Source organism: Ischnura elegans, chromosome 11, assembly GCF_921293095.1.
Source record: "Ischnura elegans chromosome 11, ioIscEleg1.1, whole genome shotgun sequence".
NCBI classification, from domain to species: Eukaryota; Metazoa; Arthropoda; class Insecta; order Odonata; family Coenagrionidae; genus Ischnura; species Ischnura elegans.
Window position 1 is genome coordinate 33,815,690 of NC_060256.1, and position 27,648 is coordinate 33,843,337.

At 38.6% G+C, this 27,648-nt stretch overlaps 2 protein-coding genes across 4 annotated transcripts in view; one reads left to right on the forward strand and one right to left on the reverse strand.

Moving 5' to 3' along the window:
- Positions 1-8,972: 8,972 nt before the first annotated feature.
- LOC124167863 (WD repeat and FYVE domain-containing protein 2) lies at positions 8,973-22,532 on the forward strand. The gene is made up of 8 exons (XM_046545914.1): positions 8,973-9,157; positions 10,598-10,739; positions 12,643-12,851; positions 14,403-14,663; positions 15,103-15,208; positions 15,905-16,026; positions 20,264-20,428; positions 21,075-22,532. Exons 1-8 carry the CDS (start codon positions 8,976-8,978, stop codon positions 21,271-21,273), a joined length of 1,386 nt encoding a protein of 461 aa, XP_046401870.1. The 5' UTR covers positions 8,973-8,975; the 3' UTR covers positions 21,274-22,532.
- Positions 22,533-24,421: 1,889 nt separating this feature from the next.
- Positions 24,422-27,648, reverse strand: part of LOC124168112 (L-asparaginase-like) — a 59,740-nt gene continuing 56,513 nt past the window's right edge. For 2 of the 3 annotated variants that reach the window (XM_046546226.1, XM_046546227.1), the window contains 2 exons: positions 26,472-26,571; positions 24,422-24,896 (listed from right to left, as the gene is read on the reverse strand). In XM_046546226.1, the coding sequence (XP_046402182.1) occupies positions 24,720-24,896; positions 26,472-26,571 (277 nt within the window). In that variant the 3' untranslated portion in view covers positions 24,422-24,719. The remainder of the gene's footprint in view (positions 24,897-26,471; positions 26,572-27,648) is intronic. The other variant, XM_046546228.1, reaches the window with a different exon arrangement.

Genomic DNA, 27,648 nt, shown 5'->3' on the forward strand with positions numbered 1-27,648 from the left:
TACGGAGGTCAAAGGCCGTAGAGGTAAACGTCCGGCCATCGTGACACCCAGGTTTCGAACCATGTGTTTTCAAGGGTGCCAAAGTCGATTTTTCAGTTAATAGTTCCGTATTGTTGATTTGTTGACCACCGAGGTCTCAATGGGGGTCAAAGGTCATAGAGTTAAATGTCTGGCCATCATGACAACCAACGTGTCAAACCATAGGTTTTGAAGGGTCCCAAAGTCGGTTACGCAGTTCATTCATCCGTACAACAATTTATTTTGACCTCCGAAAGTCATAATGGGGGTCAAAGGTCATAGAGATTTTAGTCGACCGCTTTGACTTTCTGACCGCTTTTGATTCAGATATTTTAAACTTCATTCGCTACTTCGATTACGAAAATTTTATCTCCCTCAATAACTTCAATAGCATTTAAAAAAAGGTGATTGTTTATTTTTAAACTCTAGCTAAATTTGAGGATTCTTTTTCAAAACTCTCCTCTACAATTCTAGGCCATTAAGCCTGATATAGAAAGTAGGAATTCATGGTGTGGTATAATTTAAAAATTCTATCTACAGCTGACGAAAGAGGTAACTAGCGCGTTTTACAGTAACCAAGTATTTTCTTATACATGCGACTTCCGCATTTTCACAAAATTCGTTCAGCATTTGAAGACGCACAGTGTAATGTAGAAATAGAAATATATTTTAATGACAATATTTTCCACATCTGCGGGCAACAAAACAGCAGCTGTTTGAACGGCCTTATGTATCATGTGCGCTGCAAAACCGATTTGATAACTTGTGATGTACAGACCTTAGATCTGAAGGAATGACTATAAAAAATAGAATGGAAATACATCCTTCTGCTAATGCTAGTTTCTTTTCTTCGTTTTCATAAATTGTTTTTACTTAAAATTTCTGTATTTTGGAGGAAGATAGAGCAGTATTTAAATATCTTTTATGGTCTTGCGTCTCCAAGTGCTTCGAAATATCATACTGCCGTGAAAAATAGAAATTTATCCGTTACATTTCACACATTCTTAACAAATTTCACAGAGTGATCGCGTCTGGATTTTTTTTAATAAAATGAGATTCACTTCTTAGATGATCTTTGAATCCACATCCTCTTTTCTTACGTATTGTGACAAGAATATAAAAAATTAAATTATGTCGTAAATTGTTTAAAAAAATTTAATTGAAAACTCTGTAAGTACATACGTACAAAATTACATAAAAATATTTAATAAGTTATTCAATATATTAAATATAATTGATAGTTATAAAGCACATTTATTTTTAAAATTATTTTAATCCAATCCTCTCTTTCTTTCTAATTATAAATATGTTAATAGGTATTATTTATTCCCAGAATTTTCCGTAGCGTACGTAAATCGTAGGTGTCACTTGCAAAGCCGGCGCTAGACCTTTTTCCACCATCGCAAAATATATATAACACGAGAGCTGTCTGCTAAGTAAAAAATTATGCATTTATGAAATAACTAAATTACTTACCTGAATAATATGAATGCTGATTTGCTGACATCCCTTTTTAGTAGCGCTAGCGCGCAGCTCAATTTGCATCGCATAATTGACCGTTTAAAAATTACTACATGCGAAGGCGTTGCCGCGTTACTTCGTGGACGACCGGCTTTACACCATGACCCTTTTCCTCTCTAAAATTCCTCCCGTTTACAACTTTTGTACAAGATTTCATGTTTTTATAACGATGTTCCGAATGATGCTAGATCGCTAACGAGATAAGAAAAAAATCTGCGGAAGTTTACAAAGGGTTTTGTCTTCATTTTACTGCCACAATATTTTTTCGTCGCTGCCAATGCCGAAAAATGCCACTGTTCATTAATTGTAAGTTCACCAATCCAACCATGGCTGAGAGAATACTTCTCGTACATAACGCAATAAATATTAGTACTTTTAATTGAAAAATCGCGAAGAAAATGGTCAAAATACCGCAGTGATACAGTGAATCCCCATTCGTAGCCATGCGCTACGACGATGAGCGTCCCAACCGTGACGTCACGCCGCTTTAAAAGTGGGAGGGGAAGGAAGGGAGGGGAGGGGAGATGTTGGCCACACGGCGAGACATGGGTAGGGGTGGGGAATGGCGGGTCTAGTTCTTATATGGTCTAAGGTCTAAGGCGTCAAAATAAAACAAAACCTCATATGCGCTGACCAGGGATTCCAACATTACAAGTTTTCTGAAGATGTGGCGAAGAACGAATTAAATAATCAATTTATACCTATTAATAATGTATAAAACATGTTGATGATAAGATTTAGATTCAAATTTAATTTAATATTATGATTCAAAGTTATAACTCAAAAATATTTATCCACTATTTACCACTTGAAGCAGTGCGACCCCGGCGCGAATATTAAAAGTGATCATAATCGAGAGTCAGTCGAGGAAAAAGAAGAATGGAATATAATTAGAGTATCTCTATAGATTACGATTCATCGGCCTAGCAAACGATGTTTAAGCACTGCCTGTTGATCTGATGAAATAATAAATCGCTTTGGAGAGCCACTTTAAGGATCAATACCTGATTAAGGGGGAGAGGTCACAGAGATCCTGACCCCAAATTTTATCAAAAAAATTTAATTTTGATTGTTTTAATAGTTTTTTATCCTGGAAAAGAGTAAATGGAGAGCATATTCAAATTTTGGAAATTAATAACTCTCATGCGTATCATTTAAAATAAAATTTACGTGGAAGAACGCCCTTCTCTTCCAAAGGGTATTCCATACTCCCCACACCCAGATGACGTCTTCCCCCCAAATTTGATGCTGAGTCCGTCCTGTTGAGTATCACCATATTTTATATTTTTCAAGGAATTACAGGGAGAGTGGCCGGCCAATGGATGGCAGAAGAAAATTCACTGCTGCCATTGTTAACAAACAATAAGGTATAGCAAAAGATATTATCCTTATGATGCTAGAGAGATAAGGAGTAACTTCTGTAAGAACATAATAGGATTAAAATAAAAATAACTGGAAGGCTAACTGGCTGAAATTAATAATTTTTAAGGATAAAGGTGTATTTTATAGTACTCATTAAGAGGGAATTTAAGAGTCCGAGAATACTGAGGAAATTCTCAGCAAAAAGCTTAGTAATCAATAAATCAGAGAATCGAGAAAAGGCAAAAGAGAAATAAATTGAAGGCTATGGTGAAAACATGGCGAAGGGTTATACAATAACAACATATGATGAAGGGTAACACAAATGAAACTCTGGGCAGGCCCATGGAGACACACTCCTAAGGCCGCTGGCTCTTAAGTCAAAGGCTTTTATGCCCAGACCTGAGGAGGATGGAGGACAAGAGGAAGGGAAAAAGGAGGCACCACCATGATAGGAGCCTGCTGACACCTCCGAGTCAAGGATAGATTTGGAAGTGAACAATCGAAGAATCCAGTGCTGTTAATGGGGCATCATGGGCCACCATAAGGCCGTTTTACATGGAGCACGGAATTGCATAGGCTAGGGCTGCATTAATTTCTAAAATGGCGTGGAACTGCGCGAATGCATGAACGAAATTAGAACAGGGGCTATTTTGCCGTCTCGCATCCACGCATATTCTCTCATGTGTTCTAGCAATTCACCACTTTACACAACGCAATTTTGATTGCGCCTTCGCACGTACGCCAGATTGTGCATTGCCATGTACCGTGTAAAACGGTCTTTAGAGAAACCAAGATTACTGTTGCTAGAGAAATGGCAGAACATCCTATGTGGAGAAGGATCCATAAATTTGCCTCTAGATGAAAAGGAGGACAATGTTTACTGCATAGAATAATACCAGAATGCAACATCTGGGAAGCTACCGCAGGAGACTTAAAGAAGAGCACAATGGTAACAAAGCCTTAGATAGCATGGGCTGAAAACGAGTGAGGAGCACCAAACCTTGAGTCTAATGCCACATACATTCAAAACCCTTGCTTGCTAAATAGGCAGAAGAATCAAAGAAAAAAGTGAGGTAAACCTCTCAGAAAACCAATTTTTATATACATAATGGGAAGAGCTCCTTCCCCTCCCAGTCTCAATAAAAAGGACCAAAGGAAGTAATACCATGGTAATACTATGCGTGAAACTAATGGCAGAGAGAATGATCCACCTGAAAAAACACCGTGTGTAGCCTTTGCAGCATGGAGGAAGCATTTTATGATGTGGATTGGAATAAGCTGTTCCGCACAATGATTAAAAAATGGCTTGGACAACAATGAAAGAAAAATCATCTGCTTCTACAGTGGACAGGTGGCTACAATACCAAGAGCATTAGAATGGAGACAAGGAAGCAGAATAAGAAAAAATTTGTGCAAGCAGTGGAACTCTACAAATCAGAGAGTTGGGGAATGCAAAAAACTGACCAGAAAAGACGTAAAGCCTTCAAGCCTAGTGCTGAAGATAAAATGAATGGATAGGGTGAGAAAAGATTAAGGGTACCAAAGAATAGGATAAGAAAAGGAGGAACGGAGCATCAAATGAAGGACCAGGTGGATAGGTTTAGTCACAAGGCATATAAATTACATAATTATGCAAGGAATATACATAATAAAAGGAAAAGTCCCACAGGGAAGGCTGATAGGTATGTAATTGAACAGATGAAGAAAGGCACGGGGAAGAAGGAATGAGCTTGGGAAAGGGAGGAGTGGAGGACTGAAATATACAAACCTTTAACTAGGGTGGTTTCCTATTATTTTTTTAATTGCCAAAATTGAAAGATTTTTACTCCTGGAGTACGTATTTCACACTTTTAGATTTTTAAATGACGATATCTACTTTTTGCGATTAAATGAAAAGTAAAAATTTTCAAGCGCTCGAAAACACGACGGCTAAGTATGAATGCTGGGAAAAGCCCATGTGACATCATTATGGTACTGGCTCTAGCCGTGTGAGGCCACCTTGGTGCAAGGCTATGAGCACTGATACAATGCAGGCTGCTAGCAGGTATCAGAGTATGCTGCTAACAGGTGGAGCTTGGCTTAGATAAGGATTATTAATACCCTATCAAGCGAAGGAAACTTTCCGTCCACAGGCAATTTTAATAGGTGATTATTAAGAAATGTTTCCCTGAGCTCTGTGTCATATGCATGTATTGATAATCTCAGACGATGCGAAAGTCCTATCTACTCATAAAACATCTAGGTCCCTGTGACGTCACATGGAATGGCATCGCATGGGGGCCTATCTGGCCTTTTTCAAATGAGGTTAAAATTGACCATAAACATTCGCCTGAACTGGGATTTCTCAAACCAATTTGTATATTATGAATTCACTACTGGTGGGTAACGAATCGCAATCAATGCCATTCTTTTTCTTTGATGAAGGAAACTACCCTATTGTAGTATGTACTATGGATGAATCAAGTTATGCCTTCACATGGCCAATCCACAGAGTATGATTCTTTGCACTGTTTTCTCTTCTTTTACTCTTTTTCGGATATGCCTCCTTGTTTTTCACCCTATCTGTCCACTTGATCCTCCTCTAGCACCAGTGGTGGTCTGGGGTAAATGGGGGCTCTTCAGCTGGGGCTCACAATGCCCACCCCCCTCCACCCCGGAAAAGTTTAGGAAATTGTATGCCCGGAAATGGGTTTTGATGCTGATCTGGCTGTTAAAAATTGTATTAAAGTTAATAAAAATAGCAGTTTTTACAGAAAAAAATACTGTAAAAATTGAGAATTTTACAGCTTATAAAATTTGATAATACAAATCTTAAAAAAAAACCTCTAAAATAATAATCGTTTCAGGCTTAATTTTGTGGAATAATGCTACATATATCCATGATTAAAACACAAATGGTAATTTCCACACTACATATATTTGTGTTTTGATCATGGCTCTTAAAGTAAGCTTTTTAAGTAGACCTTTTAAAAAAATCAGGTTCTCCCTATTCTTCTGACTCAAACACGATGTTGGGCATAGGCGGATCCAAGGGGGGGGCACGTGCCCCCCCCAGACCCTTAAAAATATGCCAGATTTTTAATACGGTCCCATTCTGATTTCGTTCGTTTTGTATAACAAGGTATCCTTGTGCCCCCCCCTGAACAAAATCCTGGATACGGCCGTGCTTGTGCCCCTCCCAGAAAGAAATCCTGGATCCGCCCATGATGTTGGGGGGGTCATGACCTTGGTCTGGGGAGTATGGAAAACCTCCCGGGAGAGAGGGGTGTTCTCCTGGGTAAAATTTTTTAAAATACCCAATTATGTGAATTTTGGAGCCAATAATTTCATTCTTATTCATAGCAACAGATGAAATTGAAAATTATTAGACATTTAGATATACAAATCTAATTAACTAAAACAATTTTAAATTTTGATCAAATTTGAGGGGTCATGACTTCTGACCCCCCTAAATCCACCCTTCCACTCATCCTGCTCCTCCTCCAGAGCAAATGCCTGGCTATGGGTCTGATTATGGTGACACCTTCAGCATAGCATGGAAAGTTTATTTTATCTCTATTTGCCTAGGATAGAGTAACGTAAAGAATGGGCAAGTTAAGCCAAAATTCAATGCATTACATCCGATCCTGAATTGAAGGCAGTTGCATTGATAGACTTTGATGTAATATCCCTGTTCACCAAAGTCCCAAAAGATGATGCCACCTGGCTTATCAAAGAACTCACTCAGAGAGGATTACCAAAGAATTTCCTTCAAATAAGAGAGTTTTGCCTACGAAAGTCTTGTTGGATAAGGAGATATTACCACTGAGACATAGGCATGACCATGGGATGTCCCCTCTCGCTTGCTGTCAACAATATTGAAGATTTCAAACAGCTGACAATTTAGAGCACCCTGAATAAATCTTTCAGATGGCCTGCAAGAAGCAGGATAACATTGAAGAATGATTGCAGGCTTTCCCGGCGTGTCGAATCATGGAAGGTTATTCGGGAATTCCACCGGGTCCAGATCTCCAACTCAATCTCGGCTGACATTTCGACGTACGAGTCGTCCATCATCATCAGGGCCCTGATGATGATGAAAAACTCGTACAACAAAATGTTGGCCGAGATGGAGTTGGAGACCACGCGGAGTTCCCAGATAACCTTCCATGAGGATAACATTGGTTTTCTGAATACCATACCTCCATCCTTGGGCAAGGAAATGGTTCTTAGACTTTGGTTACAACCCAAGAGTACTGAATAAAATCTCCAAAGTGGTGCCAGGAAAGCAACTAGAAATGTGAACACTTAGAAACGACTCATTTGTTAAATGCAAATTCTGAGTGTCTGGGTGGTCAGAAGGAGGGGCACCCTGTTATCCTGAGGGTGAAAATTTTTCCTATAAGGGGGAGTTCTCATAGTCAATGGACATCATGCGATGAGGAAGGCAATGGGAGACCACTCCACCAAAGGACCTTTCAGAACTCAGTTGAATGGCATTGTATGGTAATAATGTATGCAGTTCCTCAGTGTGTGTGTTAAGCAATTCATTATACATGCTAGTGTGTTTAATGCATACATCCCAGAAATTGAAATTTTCTGACTGAAAAACTATGCTCTCTATCCATCTCTGATGGGAAGACTAAGTCCTCCCTAGCAACCGCCTTCGAAACACCCCCCCACCCACCCAAAGGAAACTGTGTTGAAATTATCTTGAACCTAAGATGAAATTGTGAGGAACTATGACCCTTATTAGTCAAGGCCACCAGTGGAGTTACTATGGAGCTCGTTAACCAGCCAGTGACCAATGTCAACCCTTATGTTGAACAAATTTGAATTGCAATATAATTCTCAATGACGAGCTAAGACGACTGAGCTGAGCTGCATTACTGGCAATGTGGTCTGAAAGGGTATTAGTAAATGCCTCGTGCTTCGTTAATCCAACTCGAACACAGCAGAGTTCTCTCCACCCAAATTTTCAGCAATTCCATCAGTCCAATTACATGAATGCTGACATAACCAACAGAGTTACAAAGACACAATTACAAGGCAGTTTCAAGCATTCACCGGTAATTCTTTAAGTCTTAAAGAAATTTTAGAAAAGGGGATCTATCCCTGTACAAGAAACAAGTGTAAGGCAAAATTATTAGGGGGGTGTAGCAAGGAATTACTTCTAGGCAGTGGCGGATACAGATGGGGGGCGCGGGGGGCGCGCGCCCCTCCCTTGGGGGTCCGGCCGCATTGGCAAACATGGCAGAACCACGATTGTGACTTTTTTTATATCATAAGATGGCATAGTCTTATATATGTGTATAATTACATTAATTAAAATTTTATTTTACTCTGCCTGTGACTTGATTATTTTTTATTGCGATATCGCGATAAAAAGTAAAGGCAACTCAATATATCTTTTGCGCCCCCCCCTTGAGTGTTTTCTGTATCCGCCCCTGCTTCTAGGCCGCCTAGATGAGGCGTCAAGAGTGGTATGAGAAAAGAAGCAGTCGACTGATCACAATGGAATACAAATGGCAATCTTATATGACCCGTTAAGCTCAAAAGCCTATCTGTAACCAGTACTGCAGTGCCACATTATCCACGATGTGGTTATTCGGTAGGAGAAGGTATTCACTAAGACAGGCCCAGCCAATTTCCTGATATGCTACGAAAAGCAGGCGGAGCTTTTAACTTGGCAAGAAAAAAATCAAATATAATCATATTACAATGGCATGAGCTTGACTACAATTAACATTTCGTAGGTATTATCATACAAACATGGAGCTAATAATTTTGCGAAGCCACACCCACGCGGGCTTCATTGATCATTCGGTCCTCTTATAAAAGGAATCTGCTCTTCCCATTTTTATCTCGGCTGTAAAATTTCCAAACATGGGTCACGACGATGCACAAACGGTATTTCACGTCGGGAAAAGATATTTTCCTGATCAGTAACATTGTTACCATACTTAATTAAAGGACAAAGCCTTTTCCAGAGAGCAACGTCTCGAAGGAAGTCATATGATCAAGGAAGATTTGACAAGTTGAAAACGAGTAGAACGGCAAAACACGTATGTTCCACTGGCAACAGCGCCTTCCATATGACTAATCTTATTGACAACATGGCTGCGGAGATTAAACCAGCTCCCGGCTCTAGCAGTGAAAAATATAGTTCTACTCGGAAACCGGTCCTTTTGTCCAAACTAGAAGGTTGTAACGACGATGTAAATGCAGCGGTCATTATTCCCGGTGAAGATGGAGTTATTAGTGTCTCTGACGATAGGTAAAATGTTATGTTTTTTGTGTTGACATTCAGCTTCTATCCTTCCTGAAAGATTATGTAAACAACCACTTCCTCATCAGCAATGCTTTGTGTGGCTGGATCTGTGATTTTTACATGTGTGTTATAGTTTATGTCTGCCATTATTTCTTACCTTAATATTTTATTTATGATGAATTATGACCAATCTCCAAATGATTCCATGGCATCCCTTGTTAAGTCATTCAAAATTAGAGTAGGTTTACTAATACCAAGTTTTAAAACTCTAATGTATTATCTCACGTAGCGTTCTCATTGTTTGTAGTTCGTTCAATTCGTTTCATAATAATTTCTATCATGACGTGTCATGTGCAGCAGATTCTTATTCACATTACATTCTGCTTTTCGATCCCACTTTATGTCACATAATTCCTGTATTTACGCACAGTAATATGAATTATAAGATTTCCAGGAATCATAAATTGCTCTGCAATATAGTAAGTTGATAAGCTTAAGTGTGTTAGTGATCTGTACAATAAATCATCTATAAACAAATGTTTTGTAACGCCTTTATTACATCTTCTTTTTGAAAAATACCTGCTCAGGTCGTACGTTTACTTTATTCACGATTCGTGTTGGTACTTCAGTTGTTTTATGTATGATCTCAATTCATGCAATTGTTAATGGCATGAATTTGTGAAATGTAAGTAATTCCTTAAGGTGCTAAGTCCCGGTTTTCTCTTCCTCAACTTCATACATCAAGAAAGTTTTGATAGCACTAGATCCAAATTTGGTAATTAATGAACGCAAAATTAGGTTTTTCCTCCTTTATTATCATATTAAGAATGGGAATGGTAGGCTTTCAAAGAGATTCATGTCTTTGCAGTTGTTTGAGTTCTGCTGCATCTTCAGGTTCTCTTGATGATGCCACCTTCAATGGTTGTGAAAGCGTGAGTCAAACATCCTAAGATGCTGCAGAATACGAATTCCTGCAAATATGTGTCATAATAATATGTTAAAAAGTTAAGTGGGAGCAATTTGATAGGTTAGGAGTTTTAATGTAAGTATATGAAAGCAAAACATGCGCCTTCACATGGTTGTGGCCTAATCCTAGACAAGCTCCATCCTTACCCAACCAAACCAACTCTGGGATTGAATCACTGATTGAGTGAATGAAAGCATGACTCTTAATCTACCAATCTATTCAACTTAATTTGTTCCCAATAATGCTTAAATTTTTTAATTTATTTCACGTAATTGGCGCAAGCGAAACGTCACATGGTGGAACTTCAAAACGAGCTTTATAACCTAAAACTAAGAATCGAGGTGTACACAGTTTTTCTCGGCTGTTATCTAGCAGTATTGGAATGTGCCCCTGTGCATACTTAGTCCTGTTTAATGTAAACAAAATTATCAATTAAAATTCCTATTTTGATAACAAAACTTCTGCAATTTTTTTCACAGATCTGTACGGGTATGGCTAAAACGAGATTCAGGCCAGTACTGGCCAAGCATTTGCCACTACATGGCCTCTGGTGCTACAGCAGTGTGTTTTAACAGGGAGACTCGACTGCTCTTTGTTGGCATGGAAAATGGCAGCTTATCTGTAAGTTACATTCTTTGCAGTTGTTCTCATCCCATAGGTGGTGAAGTAAATATGCAATAACCTGTGATGAGCTAGAGGGTTGACCAAGGCAGCCTGGCATTCCCAAAAAATATGAATGTCATTGAAGGATCTGTTTAAATGTAATTGGTGTGAAGTAACATTTTCCTTCCCTTTTCCTCCAAATCATGGTCAAACCTCAGTGCATGAATATTTTGTTATCTATAAATTGACTTTCTCGTACTATTACTTATATGTATATGCAAAAATGTAATATTCAACAGTCTGCGATCGTTGATAGGTTTGATGCAGAATTCCATTCAATTCAGATGTCAGCTTTTCTTTTAGCATACATATAATTTGTCTGCTTAACATAATCCTTCGAAACTCCCTCTACTTAGTTCATTAAAGGCCTTCCTTATCCATCCTTTACTTACTATAATTGTCTTCATCAGGCCTTTATATCTGATGATGTGGCTGAACGAGTTGTACCAACTTCTCAACCTTTTCAAAATTCTTCTGTCCAGCACATCTTATAAATTCCACAATGTTCACATGATAAATCTACTTAATCTTTATCATTCTTCCGTAACACCAAATTTCAAGCTGATCTATCCTTGACATCTCTGATGATGTTATTGTCTATGCCTATCTACTAATTTAAGGCATGTACATAGTTCATATTGTCTGTGCTTCCTCGAAGCCCCCTCCACCCCATTCAATTTACTTATGTCTGGATTCACCCCTTAGATGGGGATGAATGTTGAGGGAAATGAGGCGTGGGATGATAGCTTCAGATGAATTCAGAGCACTGCAGAATTGTATCTGGTGCATTGCTGCATGAACATACTCTTCCACAAAATTTCTGTATTTTTGTGATCCTGAATATACTGTATGCTACTTCCAGTGGATTTTCATGAGTACAAATGCTCGATGGAAATACTGTGTTTTTAGTAATGACATTTCTCCCTTCCCTCTGATTTTAGGCTGGGCAAAATGACTTCCCAAGCTGAAAATGGCCAATTCTTAAGTGAAAAACGTTCATATCCACTTTTTTCTCTCATATTTTATGCAAATTTGTAATTGCATACAATTTGCCCTTTCATATCAAGTATCATTGCACCATTTGAGAGTTCATAGATATGTATTTTAGCAGGGCCGGATTTATTTTTATTTTATTTATTTTTTTATTTTATTCTCAAACCACCGGATACAGCTCTCATTGGCCATTTTACACCGGGGTGTTCAACAAATGTAACAAGTAAATGTAAACAAACGACCATGCCCTGGACCGGGGAAACATACCCAGGCGGGACTCGAACCCGCAACCTCTTGTTTGGCAGGCGAGAACGTTACCCCGCCGCCACCGAGGCCGGCGAGGGTTTTACCTAAAGTTACGCCATAGGCACCTCTCCATTGAGCCCCCCCTCCCCGATTTTTATGATAAGACATAGCCACTTGCATGAGGTGACAGAAGGCGCCCCTTGGACTGCTACGCCCATAGGCACATGCCTATTTTGCCTTATGAAATCCGGCCCTGTATTTTAGTTGCCATAATGTTAAATCTAATTTTAGTTATAAGTCCCTTATTTGCAATTGGTATCAAGTCTGATAGAACAAAATTTGAAAGAAGTTGTTATCATTATGTGCATGTTTGTGAACAAGTAGGAACTCGGAGCAAAATTATGCCAAGTTTTGGTATGATATAAACTATCTTTATGTGTGGCTAATATTGTGTATTATTAATGTTCAAGGGGTTCCTTAACCCATTGATTCTGTTAATTAAGTAAGTGACAGTTGCACACCTCTGTAAGTTGTGTTTGAATTCTCAAGATTTAATTCAATTCTTGTGCTTCTCAAAGTGTAGATTGCAATTGATAAGAGCATTATTGGGGTCTCATTGCAGGAATTTTGTTTGTCTGAGGACTACAATGGTATGACACACTCGAGGGACTACACAGGGGTGCACATGGGGCGGGTGGCAGCCCTTCTCTATGTTCCCAAGAACCGCTGGCTGTTCAGCTGTGGCAGGGACAAGTGTTTTGCGGTCCACTGCGCTGTCACAGGTCGTCTGCTTGGGCGACACCAGCTCCAAGCTTGGTGCTTGACTCTCAAGTATCCTTCTTCACTTGGTACAGACCTCACCTAGTTATGAATAACCAACTTATGGCATTCCATACTTACACGCATCCTCTCAATGAATATTCAGTTTTTGAATCCACTGTTCTAGAAAGCCATGGGTTTTCAAGTCTGATTTCTCAATATGGCCACAGTGCGATACACTTTCAACAACTTCCTTTCCAGTCGTCCGCTGTTGTGCAAGTGTTAAGTTAAAGGCCGATTTCTTGATGTTTCGACATTCTGGTGGTTAGGGTGTAGGCTTCAAGCAAAAGTCATATTACTAAGGGTGAGTTTTTGCCTAATGAAATGCCAAAAAATTTTAATGTGTTTACTTGCGTTGATGAGTATGCTAGCAATTTGTTTTGTGTGTTTTACAGAAAGTAAATTCTGCGGTGTTAGGGTAGATAGGATGCATTATTTTTGTTTTCTGCCAGAAGCACCTGTCTATAGCTCTACATACAAGCAAGGAAGATTTCCAAGGAACTGGACCATCCACAATAGAGATTTTGCTAGACGCATAACAAAGATCCAACTACATAGAGAGTTGTTAAACTATGATATTACAGACTCAGTTATTAAGACCAATATTCCACTTAAAAAAATAGAAAACTATGCATTAAATTGCTTTTTCATATATGTATATGTACATGATAAGTACAAGATCAGCCATTATTTTTCGTATTTGGGAAAAGTTATGGAAAAAAGGGGAGATGGTAGCAAGTGGGTCAAGTGCTTTCTGCTGATCTAGGGGTGCTGGTTTGAAATGCGAGATGAAGCCTCTAGGCACCTGCTTCTCAAATCAAAATTTTTTTAAGTGCACAAGGTTTCCCAAGGAAAGTAACTAGCCCCCAACCCTAGCCCGACTTACCCTTTACCATTGAATTTGATCATCCAAGTTTCATTTTGTTCCTAGAAAAGGTGTTATTTAATGACTGTATTTACAGCCTTATCACAAACTGAACCTTTCTACCAAGTTTTGGACCTTTTTCGTACCACTTTGTGTGAAGTAGGTTTTTACTGCGGTACACTTCAAGCCCTTAAAAGTATCATATTTTAACTGAAATTCCTACTACCTCCCTTACAATTTATCCAGAGACTGTCATTGATATCATATGATTTATTTTCAATCGTATTTGTGCATCTTAAGCCATTCTACAGCTATAATTATTATTAAATTTGTTTAAAGAAAGTTATAGAGCTGATTTATTTCGTCCGTACGACATGTTTCATACCTGTCGTACGTTCGAAACATGTTGTATGGGCGAAATAAATCAGTAGAAATCAACGAAGTCTCCTTCTCATTTTCGAGTATTAACTTCCACGTAGTTGAGCCTAATACCATTGAACGAGGTATAGAGCTGGTAATTATAGAGGAGATACAATATTTTTGTATGTGTTATCAGAAAAATGTTGATTCCAAGTTCCTTGTCAATAATATCTAACTTTTTTGGCTCAAAATTTGTAAAGGTGAGAGTCCATCGTATTCAAATGCCGTGGTTTGATCCCCTATCCATTGCGAATGTATGGCCTTGACGAATGCAACATGTATGATGTTGAGTCCCGCCATGTGTTTGTGGGCGATTACTCGGGGCAGATAGCGATGCTCAAGGTGGACCCTCCCCTGGACTCAGTGAGCAACTGTGCCATCACGCTTGTGACCACCCTCAAGGGACACACAGGCAGTGTCCGATGCCTTGCCTGGGACGCTGGCGAGCGCCTCCTCTTCTCGGGTTCTTTCGACCACTCTGTGATTGTGTGGGACATCGGGGGACGTAAAGGAACGGCATACGAGTTGCAGGGCCACCTGTAAGTCAATTATTTACCCTACCCTCCCACCATATCTCTTCATGCTGCATGCTGAATAGTTTAACCCTAAAGTTGGTGATATTCAAGGCAAAAAATATCTTGAAATTTCTCTCTCCTCCCTCTGTCTAGTATTGACTTGTATAAAATTTACCATAAAATAAGAATGATGCTAAAAATAAAATGTAAGTATTAATAAATTAAAAGTTACTGGCAAATTTCTACAAATATTTTAATTTTACTTCGTAATCAATGAAAAAAATTTTGGATTATCTTCAGGAGTACCAAATGTATGGAACTGGTCGTGAAGTAAAATTGAAGTATTTGTGGAAAATTGCCAGTAATTTTTTATCTACTAATATGCTGAAGATGCATATGATGTTATCTTGTATAAAAGTTCTTCAGCTTGTATTTAAATTTTGAATCGCATGTCTTTTTTCAGCAAGGTGGTGGCAGCCCTGTGCTATGCTTCAGCTGCCAAACAATTAATCTCTGGGGGTGAGGACTCAACACTCTTTTTCTGGAACATGGCTGTTAAGAGGAAAGAGGTCAGTTTTGCTATTTAAGAGTGCTTGGGAATGGCTTCCTTATTACAAGTAAACTTTTTCTGTTGCAAATTCCCCTGAAAATTTTGTACTACATGCTGTTATATTCTGAGGCATAGGAAATCCTGTCTGTTGCTTCCAGGTGTGGCTGGATCATTTTCTCACTCTTTGATATTTACGTGTTACTACAAAGCTGTAAGCGAATCATTTTATTGAATGCAGCAATGATTGATACTTCTTTTTGATATTATTTGAGATTTCCAGTGAAAATGTTTCAGCTTAATTTTATTGATGAGATTGCAAATCGTAGTTTCAGGTCAGACGTGGTGGAATGAATCCATCATAAATGAAAGAGATCTTGCCTAACCCACTGAAAAACTTCATTCTCTACTCTACGTGTTTTAATGATTTTACATAATTTTCAAGGGTCTCACTCTATGGAAACTGATTTGAAATCATATAAACATGTCGTGTAGTGAATAAAGTATGTTTTGTGGAAGTTGCAAAATCTCTTTCATACAGAGTGAGAGTGCATTTTAAATATTATTTGACATGTAGGGGACTACACTTTTTAATCCGAAAATTAATTTATTCAGTGGTACACTTTCTGTGAGTCTCATAGTACTTCCTCTCTCACCATTTTTTCATTGTTTGATGTTCTCTGCCATGCACGCAATGCACTCCCACAAATGCGCGCAGACCCCTGAGTGGCAGGAGAGTGATGTGTGCCAGGGTTGCGGCCTGCCCTTCTTCTGGAACTTTAAGGCTGTGCTGGAGGGTGGCGTAGGACGCATGGGACTCCGGAGGCAGCACCACTGCAGGTATGAAGACCTCCAATAGTATGGAGTTGTTGTGGTGTAAGCTATAAAGATCATTTGCCGCCGCGGAATGAAGGGTGAAGAGAATTCTGGCATCAGAAATAACCTGCTCCTTATCCATTGTGGTAGCTATACTATATGTCTTTCTCTGTGTGTGGAAAGGTATTGAAGGAGGAAATGTAATTTTTGAAGCTTAAGCCTGACTCACATTTATTCCATCCCTTTGAGTGATAACTCCAGCGATAGCTTTTCAGGGACCAAAGAAATGATCCCTCGATGTATCATTTTCTGAATCTCACAATCATTTCCCCCGCCCCTTTTTCCATTGCATATTCCGTCACTTTCTGTATTTACAACTGCTGTTCAAGTTAAAGCCTAGCGTGGTATTACAATTGCTGTTATTGGCAGGGATGGCAAGTAAAACGAAAGGAAAATGTTTCGTTTCGACCCGGAGCGAAACGAAAATACGAGGCCTGGGTTTAGGAAAAGAGGGAATAGTTGCGACCCATTTCATGACAGAATATGGAAAGATTAAAAAATTGTGCTTAAAAATTGAATGGCCAGTTTGTGTTCACCGTTCTCCTTTTAGTAGTAAAAATTCCCCATGCATCTAATGGCGGTAGGTCGAACCTCTACTTCATTCAACCATAATTTGTACTCGTGGTGTGGGTCGAAACTAATCTTCGAAGGTGAAGCACGTGGTCTCAGCAGTCCGAAACATTATCTCTGTTTCATTTTGTCCCAGAGTTTTAGTTTAGTTTCGACCAGAAGTAGTTTTGACTCCGATATCGGTTCGACCCTGAGTTTAGCTCCCTGGGTTTAAATCCATTTCGTTTCGTTTCTACATTTCGCTCCCAGGAACAAAACTATTGAAACTTTACTGGTTTCGACTTTTGTTTCGTTTCTATTGCCATCTCTGGTTATCGGCCATGTGTTCTGATTGGCTGAAGGAAGGTTTGAGTGATGGTTTCAGCTATTGAAAAAGGGACGTGCCAATTGATGAAAAAAGGGATGGGAATTTCATTCCTAGAGCCATTAGGGAAAATGATCATGGGAAATGGTCTTTTTTTGTCATCACTGGAGCGATTGCTGGACCTGTCCCTCTAAATGGATGGAAAAAAATGACGATGTAATTCAGATATGTATATTTTTATGCCTAAATGATTATCATCATCAGTCAGCAATCCTGGGATTGGTTTGTGGTGACTTTCCACTCAGTTCACGTATCAGCCTATCTTTTCACATTGTCATCTCCTCTTTCCCTTCTTCTTTCTTTCCTTAAACTTCCTTCGTCTATGTAGCTATTTCCAAACCTCCTTTGCTGTTTATATTGATGTACACCAATATTTATAAAATAATATTACATAATAATATCAGTAAACTTACATTATTATGAAGTTCACTGAACCGAAAAACCAGAGGTTCTTAATAACAAATTTCTCAAGAGTTCCTTTTAGGAGTCATCGCATAAACATACCTTGCCGAAATTCCTTTTCTCTTCAATCTCCTGTACTTATATTCGCCCTGCGGAATAGCTTCAAAGTCATGTTTATAATATATGCAATTAAATTATGAACAAATACAGTAAAACCTCGGTGTACGAACAAGATGCATTCCAAGACCTTGTTCATAAGTTGATAATCCTATGCAAGACGTAGAAAAGGGTGGTTATCCTGCATAATGCAACACTGCATTACAATATTGCATCAACTCACGATTTTGACCAACTGATGTAGCTGTGCGTGCAACTCGGATGGAGCCAAATAAAGTGTGCTATCCACAAGAAGGAAGAACTAGTGAAATGCTGAACAGTTATTAAATTCACAACGAATTTAATTGACACTTTTTTCAGCCTGTGCCCAAAGTGCCAGTATGACTCACTGCATCTCATCAGCCATCTCCAAAATCGCCAGATTTGAAATTTTGGGCACGCTTGAATTTTTCGAATGTTCATATCTTTGAAAGTTAAATGTTCGTCACAAGAGGACTTATCATGCGGCCAATTTGCAATTGGCAATCGGCGGTCATGCAATGCCACTCCATGTGACGTCACAGGGACCTAGATGCTATACGAGTAGTCAGGAGTTCTACATCGTCTGAGATTACCAATGCATGCATGGTAACCATGATTCCACAGGACTGAAACGTATTATATAATGTCGCTTGAATACTGAAGTATCTCCTACTGAAGAAAGAACCATGATAGGGTAGTTTCCTTCATTAAAGAAAACAAAAGGCATTGATTGCGATTCATTACCCACCATTAGTGTATTCTGAATAAACAAATTATGTATTTGCTTTTAGAAATCCCAGTTTAGACGAATGGCAATGGTCAATTTTAACCGCATTTGAAAAAGGCCAGATTGGCGCCCATGCGATGCCACTCCACGTGACATCACAGGGACCTAGTTTCTATACGAGTTGATAGGAGTTTTACATTGTGTGAGACTACCAATGCATACATGAGGCACAACGCTCAGGGAAACATGTCTTAATAATCACCTATTAAAACTGCATATGGTCGGAAAGTTTCCTTCGCTTGATAGGGTATAAATAATCCTTATTTAAGCCAAGCGCTACCCGCTAGCAGCCTGCATTGTATCAGTGCTCATAGCCTCGCACCAAGGTGGCCTCACACGGCTAGAGCCAGTATCATAATGATGTCACACGGGCTTTTCCCAGCATTCATACTTAGCCGTCGTGTTTTCGAGCGCTTGAAAATTTTTACTTTTCATTTAATCGCAAAAAGTAGATATCGTCATTTAAAAATCTAAAAGCGTGAAATACGTACTCCAGGAGTAAAAATCTTTCGATTTAGGCAATAAAAAAATAATAGGAAACCACCCTGTTATATTGTCATATTTGAGTGACCACCCTAATTTTCTCAACTATCTACCTCTTTTTTGAAAAGTGTCTTTGTAAATCATGTTGGTCCTTCCATTTGGAAAGGTTGTTGCCTCGTAACTCTCTTTGTTAAATGAAGCCTCGATCTCAATTTACTTTACTTTGATGACAGAAACCGGAGGAGTTAACGGGAGCGAGGTTTAGTTTTAATAAGTTCATATCGAAAAATAGATATCGTCATTTAAAAATCTAAAAGCATGAAATACGTACTTTAGGAGTAATCATCTTTCAGTTTAGGCAATAAAAAAGAAATGGGAAACCACCCTATTGATGCTCTTGGGTACAGTGCACGAAGAGAATTTAAATGTAGCGCAATGATGATGATGTAGCTTAGTGTATGTATGTCCACCTAAATACTGTTTCTTACCCTTGGAACTTCGTAATAAAGTTCATTTTAAAACCGCCAGCCCTGGGACTGAGGTTCTTGATTTCATAACAATGGTTCTTTTTTGAAATAGGCTTTCCGTTGGGACCAACGATTACTTCGTAAAAATGAGAACTTCGTTATAACGTTGTTTGTATTAACGAGAGTGCACTATAGTAATGCAAATAATATATGTATTCATTTAACTGTCTCATGTTGCAACTTCCGTTATGTTAAATTTTTTAATATCTTACTTTTTGAAGGAAGGCTTACACATATGTCTTACTTGTTTAAGTATTAACAAATTATTACGAGTACCATAGCTATAAAACTAGATCTAGAGTTAAACTACATGTCTTAACTAGAAATACAAAACTATGTAGTGATGGTCCGTACCATAATGGAAAAAAATTGTACAACATTCTACCCCAGAGTATCAGGAATATCACATCCCTTGGGCAATTTAAAAGGAAAGTAAAAACCTTAAAACTCAGTGAAGTTTTTTATACTGTTGATGAATTCTCTTTTTTTCTAAAAACCCAAAAGGAATTGTAATTTGTAAAATGTTGGAAAATTGTAAATTAGTAAAAACTTGCAAATATTATCACTCATAAAACCTACTTATAAATTGTATACTATTGTATCTACATATATGTTTCAATTTTGCATGTTTGTATTTGCCAACATGAAAATTTCAAATCCTACGGAATGTGAATATTGAATCTATATTTTAAGGAGTAGATATAATATGACAAAGCCTATGTCTACATCATGTAAGACCAAGCAGGTGAATAAAAATTTTATTTTATTTTATTTATAGTAATGCAAATAATTTATGTATTTATGTAACTCTCATGTTGCAACTTGCTTTATGTTAAATTTTTTAATATCTTACTTGTTGAAGGGAGGCTTACACAAATGTCTTACTTGTTGAAGTAGTAACAAATAATTCTCCTCCTTGGATTACTGAAGGCGATGTGGTCGAGCGCTGTGTGATGCTTGCTCCCCTGCCCGTGCTCCTGTCCCCGAGATGGGCTTCCAGTTTGAGGTGCGGCTGTGCAAGCCGTGCCATGGCGAGGTTGTCTCCCCACCCTCGGGAAGTGGCACAGGACAACAGGCTGAACAGACCAATGGAGAGTGAGTACTCTTCTCTCTCCCTCTTTTCACAACTATTAATACAATTAGTTTCCAAAATTTGTTGCTATCGCGCGAAATGGTCGTAGAGTTAACAGAAGGTATAGGCATTTAGTTGCTAGAAAATTGAGTGTTTTTAAAATATAGTGTGAAAAGTCACTCAGATTTCAGATAAGTGAAAGAACTGAAGCCTTTGATTGTATATCTCACAAATCACCTTTCCACCTTGGGGTTATTCTGCATTTTGGAATGAAATGACTGGTCTAACAGGATTCTTTCTGAAGACATGGTTATAGGGTGGATTTCTCATAATTTGGAAGTGAGCTTTTTAAGCACTGCCATTTAGTCTTATTAATATTACAGGATATTAATATTATAAGAACAATATCACTCTTACAGAATTGTTTGCCATGAAAGCTATAAGAAAAGTTGTAACTCTCCTCTCCAGATAAAAACTGCTCTTGAGATTAATGTTGTGATTAGAATATGTTGCCACAATATGCATGTGATTGCCATGGCTAACTCAATAAATTCCGGGGATTTTGCAAAATTTGTTTTTAAGAATAATTTTGACGGTAACTCGAGATTGTATGCTTGGGGTGGTACCTCTATTTTGAGTTGCTGCTGACGGACCCCTCATTCTCCACAGGCCATATCACACTGGGGTGTCGACGGTGAGATGGGCATCCCAACAACAGCAGCCCCAGATGGCCGTCTCCCATGACAGTCACCACTCGATCGTGTGTATGGACCTGGACGAGGCGAGGGGTCGGCTTCTGACCGTAGGCCACGACCGACTCCTCAAGCTGTGGGATGTCTCATCCATCCTCGTGCCCGTGTCCCACTGAAGGGTCCGTCGCGCAGGCCACTCGATTGTGTGCACCCATGCCAAGACATGCCCTCCGTGTGTGAGAAGGGAAGCTGTGCAGCGTAAGCAGCTGGGTCTAGGGCCCCCTCTGCTACTCTTTTGCCTTTGGGTGCGTTTCTTGCGTGGGGAGGAGGAGGGAATGAATAAAAATGCCGGGGACCATTTGCCTATTAACATGTCGTCAAATTAATTAAAGGGGGGATGCAAGGGGTCGTGGTTTGGTTCATAGAGAGAGTGACGACAATAATTATTACTACTCCCAGTTTGTTTCTATTCCCTTCACGTATTCCCAGCAAAACCTCTTAATTAGCAGATTCACCATTAGCATGCCCCTATCTGTAATGTAACCCTCCTCTCTAGCTAAGTAATGTCGACTCTTTTATGTATTAAAAAAAATGCCCAAGCACTAGTCCCTGCTGAAAACAATTATGACATTATATTTTTTAACAATGTATATTACACTGAATGAGCTACTGTGGGTTTTGAGTGCGAAATGACTCAAACTGGTTTTCCTTTGTGTGACTAAGAGAATGGATTGTTCATGTCACGGATGTCTCCCCATGAGAGTGCAGCAACTGTCCGTTTTGGCTGCGCACTGGTGGAAGAATTATGCTGACTCCCCTTCCCTTCTGGCCTAAAGGCCAGATATCCTACTGATGTCTGTAAATAGCTCTGTATATTATGGTTCCAAATTCTGTCGAGAGGTTATCTCCCTCTGTGGAATTATTGGAAAAAATGGGGCTTGGTTGATTGTGATGAATACATGTATGTATATGATATGCTGCTGTTTGAATAATATCATCAGTCAATATTCACTTACAAATTAAGTCTTTATCCTAAATATGATAGGCCATATGGACCTCAGACAGTCTGAATTTGAAGAGTATATATGTATGTAAATATATATAAATAATTATATGGTATTAAAAATTGTGAGCCAATATTCACAATGGTTGTTCATTTTTTGGCAACTTTTTATAGCATCTATTTAATTTTAATGTTGAATTTACTTTGTCTTTGTTGTTCCCTGGTTGAAATAATTCATAGTAGTCCATGACTATGATCTTATTGCAAGCAGATGATTCTGTTTCTCTATTCCATTCCAAGATGGATTTGTTTAGCCATATCCTTTCTGCTTTACATGTAAAATATGTTGGCTATTCATTGTTAAATGGTGAATTACAGTGTTTATGAGTTAATGGAAAAAATGAGAAATAAACATGAAGAGTTGCAAGACTTTGTACCTTTTGTCATTTTTGTGAATGATTTACAAATATTTATAATCTGTTTTAACCATCCTCTTCCCCTTTAAACTTACATCACCTCATCTTGAATGTTAATAAGTAGTGAACGGGGTGAAAAGGAGGGATGCTTGTATTGGCTCAGTGAGGCTGAGGAAAAACACGATATGGAAGCCTGATTCATGCCTGACTGATGGAAGCACGAATAAGTTAGTTGTAACAACACTCTCACATGATGGAGTGTTTTTGTTATCTTAAGCTGAGTCACCATGCCCTCAAAGCCAACCCAATTAGATATTGAGGTGTGTGCACTTTTTTAAGTTTCTACAGCTTAATTAATCTGAAGAAGTTGTTTCAGGTTTAGCACCACTTGCATCCATTTTTCCTCAGAGTAAAATATATAGTTTCACCAGCATTGCATTTGACTTTTTCAGGTAGGTGAAACGTAAATTTACATAGGTATGTTTAGAGCCCTGCAAAACTGCTTCCATTTGGGGCTGAAATGGGACACCTGGTTAAGAAACGTTTGTGAAATAGAAACTGCTGAACAGTACCCAAATTTCCCATGAATTGGGATGCCCATCGCACCGTCGACTCCCCAGTACCCAAAGACTATTGAAGAGTGTATTCCTGTTTGGGCAACAACTACTCAAAAAATCACACTTCGCTTTTGCTGTTGCAATTGATTCTGTGCTGTAGAAAATTTTCATGGAATAATGCAATCAAGATATATCAAAGTAGCTACAATCATTGTATATAATATGAAATTTCCAGAAGCTGTAACTAAGCAATTAAACAGCTAATGACTAAATATGGTAGTCTGCATATACATTGTGATGAATTTAATTATATTTAATCTCAATCATCCTATAAGACTACTAAAAAAACTTCCAAGTGAAGCTTAGTTGCTATGCCCCAAGTATCAAAGGTAGACCCCCAAGCAGCAGCCAAGAATGTTCTTACTTGTCAATTGACCTCTGGGCAATTGATATAGTGTTACTCAATTGAGTGCGAATGCTTGATATAGCCTTACTAAATTGTGTGGACAAAGTTGAATATTGGTATAGCCTTGTAGTAACTAGAAAGTTTTATATCAATCAAATAGAGCCTAAAAAGACTTAGCTATGTACTGTCTGAAATGCATCACATTTAGTCTCATTGTTTTGAATCTTGCATATGACATTCAATTTCTGAAAGCTAGACGCCTTCAAACCCAGCAACTCAACTAGCATTTGGCCTCCAGAAAAAGGGAGGATTGAAGCAGGTAGGCCGTAAAAGGGCTGTTGGTGAGACAGGGTAGGGATGAACTTGTTTCCATTTTTTTCCTGTAACTTGATATTTTCCTTCAAAGCTAATGATTTGCAGTCAGTGTGGTCTTGGAAATGAAAAAACACATCAAGAGGCATGGGCTGATGGAGGGCGGAGGGTGGTTTTGTGAAATCTATGACGTAGTTACCTTTGATGTGGTTATTATCCTATGGCACTGTGATTTCCCCGATGGTTGTTCAATCACTTGGGAAGAGTCACACTATGTGCCTGCCCTATTTTGCCTTCAAATAAAATTTTTCACAGCTGAAATTCTGTTGCATTACCTTCGCAAGAGCTGTGAAACAAAATGGTTCATTAGTAGGACAAGAGTCACAGTGCATGCAAAGAGAGGACTGGAACTCATTCCAACCCATTTTACATACACTGCATTCATTGAAGCATTAATTTAATTTTTTGGAACCAGATTCTATTTCTTCAGCAAATTTTGTTCCGCATATAATGCCCCTCACCCGAAGAACCAGTTGAGGGACATTATCCATGCATATTTGGATCCGAGCTATCCAATACCACCATCCCTACCCTTAAATCTTGCCACTGAACAAGCACAAACACACAGCATTACTGAAGATAACAATCTCTACAATTTATTTTCAGCACAAAGGTAACTTTGATTTGACTCATGTACACTTTCTGACTTAAACCTACAAACCTTCAACAAATTTCAATCGTTAAAGCTATAAAACTTCACAGTGGGGCCCACTAGTCCATAATTCTGAGGTAGTGTCACTGTCTAGGAGATCTTGCGTAGATATGTTCACCCTCTGATTGGAGGATGCTTGTATTTGCCCAGGAAAGGCTAAGGAAGATCACAATATGGAAGCCCGATTCATGTCTGAAAGATGGAAGCACTAAATAGTTACAACACTTTCACATGGTGGAGAGTATTTTTTGTTTCTAGCAGAGTTACCATGCCAATAGAGCCAGCCTTCGCTGCATAATCTCGAGGAGTGAGGCCCATCATGTCTTCGGCATCCATTCTGCACCCCTCACCAAGGAGGTAAAGGGCACATTCCTTGTGCCCATGGAGCATTGCCTGCAGGAGTAGCACAAAGGAAAATATTTAATTAAATCTCTGAATTACCCTGCAAGCTGCCTCTATATGCACAATGTGGGGGTGAAGGGAAACCAGCTGTTACCCTTAAAGACAATATTTGATGGGGATGGGTTATTGAGTTATGGTCCTTTGATTATAATCACGTTAGACCCTCATTTAACAATAGGCTCAATTTACATTGGATTCGACTATCAATTTCAGCTGATTTTCTGCGTGCTTTCTAAAATTTCAATTTAAAATTTTGCCAATATTCGTCCCAACAACAATACACACAATATGTCAGCAATTATATTATTTTCTTCTTTTCATTGAAAGTATAATCTAAATACCAAACCCATCTCAATAACTTATAATTAAATAAGTGGTTAATAAACAATGTAATACTCCATGAAAGGCGTTTAAAGGCAATATTCAAAAGGCAATACATATGATTACAAGTTGTGATTATTTTGAGTGTTTTTATCAAACCCTAATTATTATCAAGGTCCTTAATTACCCATTAAAAAATGAATTCTCGAACATATGTGTTTGGCAATTTATCACTCATTTTGTCTTTTACATTTTCCAAGCTTGTACATATTAAGAAATAGTTTTACTCGCATAAAGTAAAAACAGCAGACTCCCGATTATCTGGCTACGGTACATCACTGTAGCGGATTATCCGTGCATGATTTTCACTCTCAATCAATTTTTTCCAAATTTAATAAAGTGGTGAAGGAATTAGCATTTGAGCTTAATTTTGGGAGTGCAACCTTAGAGCTTCATTAACTGTGAAGGTGAATTTAAAATCCAAATGATAACTGAAAAGAGCATCGGATCAGGTAGACATTCACTCCACCTTGACTGCATCTACAAATAGTTTGAGTAAAAATACTTTTCCATGTAAGATTCGCTACTTGCAGCACGAATAAAGTGAATTCAAATATTTATTTATTTAATCCAGTCCAAAAACAGCACAAGGCCAATTACAGAGGACTCCACTCGAAATATTCCACTAGCAGTTGACAAAGTTGACTAGTCTGTTAACAAATGATCACTCCAAATAGTGATACTTTTCCCCAAAAAACACACATACAATCTGGACTTATTGCAATATCTATCATGACTACTATGCAAATCGTTGCTTCAAAATTTAATACTCTCCCACATGATTAAGACTCAATCTATCTGCCTACTCAATGGTGCAATATGATTTTTAGTAGACGAATTAGCTTATGTGAAAGCATTGGTTGAGAAATAAATTATGAACTCCATCTGCGAAATTAAAAGTTAATTTATAATATTCAAATAATAGAAAACTCATTTCACATGCATACATTTGTTGAAACAAAACCTATATAAAAAGGCAAATGGGATACACGCAAATGAGCTGAAAAACCAGTTTAACAGATTTAATTTCCAACTTAAATTCGATTTTGGATTCCAACTATCATCAGCAAATCATAATTTAAATAATTATAGACTAATGATGCTCCTGAATAAAGTTAACAGGCAGCTAAGAAAAGCCTGGCTGGGCCTGTCTCAACATTTATGCGCATTCACCAGAGTGCTTACCACATGCAGGGGTGTCCTTCCAGATTGATCACACTGATTGAGGTTTGCACCAGCGATCTTGTATGACTTAAGTTTAGTCACATCTCCTCGGATGGCGGCCCTGTGGAATGAGGACAATTTCCTGATAAAAAAATTATTATTTCGGTAATCCGTAGACGAAGTCTTCGAGCAACTATACAAGCTTTGGCAGTTAGTCCGGAAAAATCAGGTTCCACTACAGTAAACTCTTGATTTTACGAAGCAGGATTTTACGAAGTTTTCGATTATACGAAGTGATATTGCGGTCCCGGTGAAAAGCCTATGCTAAATACAAGGCGCTATTCGATTATACGAAGTTTCGATTATACGAAATTTTTTGAATTTAGGAACCTCGGCTCGGTCCCCAGGAGCAAATGGCATTCGTTTATACGAACTACGGCGAAAAATTTGTCAAGAAAACTAGTTACGCCGGCGTTAGTAGCTATAAAATCAGCGCTTTCAACTGTGGTCCATCAAAAGTGCGAAATCGTAAATGATAATGCAACTTTGGAGAGAAATGGGTCGCCAAAAACCTCACTGTGGGAATTTAGGGGGAGTAGGAGTTCAGTTAAAATATCGCGGCTGACATTATGCCCCTATTTACGTGCCTGTTCGTAAACATAGCATCGACAATAATTCGTAGTTTAACATGTCAGGAAGGTCGCGTGGAGTATTTCGTACACCCCTAATTAACCCTTTGCACTGCTGTGAACGTACTTCGAAGACTACTTGACTACTTTTCGCCGAAGCACTTCGAAGGGTCCCTAATCCGGGACCCTTTCCTCGACGAGCTCACCCTCGCTGGCCCCTGAAACTGGACTATTTTTTAATGCATTACCTGACGCAACCCTGGGTTTCAAAGGGCAAAGGTGCCATGGGGGGAAAAAGAGTAAAGTGCGTGTTACTGTGGGGCTGTGCGTCAACCAAACGGGCACGGACAAAATAAGCCCGTTGTCATTGGGAAATTTGAAAGGCCACGGTGCTTAAAACATGTAAAATTGGAAGCCCTCCCCATATTTTACCATGAAATTAAAACAGCTGGATGACCCGAGAAATTTTCCAGCAAACGGTTATACGTCTACAGAGAAAAATTGCTGGAGAGAACAGCAAAATTGTTTTAATAATGGATAATGCCACCATTCATAAATACGTGGAAGAT

What these genes read in the sequence shown, in the direction of transcription:
- LOC124167863 (XM_046545914.1), top strand. Translation starts at nt 8,976, where the DNA reads ATGACTAATCTTATTGACAACATGGCTGCGGAGATTAAACCAGCTCCC. An exon ending in TACGAGTTGCAGGGCCACCT is followed by an intron (nt 14,664 to 15,102) that starts GTAAGTCAATTA and finishes GTCTTTTTTCAG; the next exon opens with CAAGGTGGTGGCAGCCCTGT. An exon ending in CGGAGGCAGCACCACTGCAG is followed by an intron (nt 16,027 to 20,263) that starts GTATGAAGACCT and finishes GGATTACTGAAG; the next exon opens with GCGATGTGGTCGAGCGCTGT.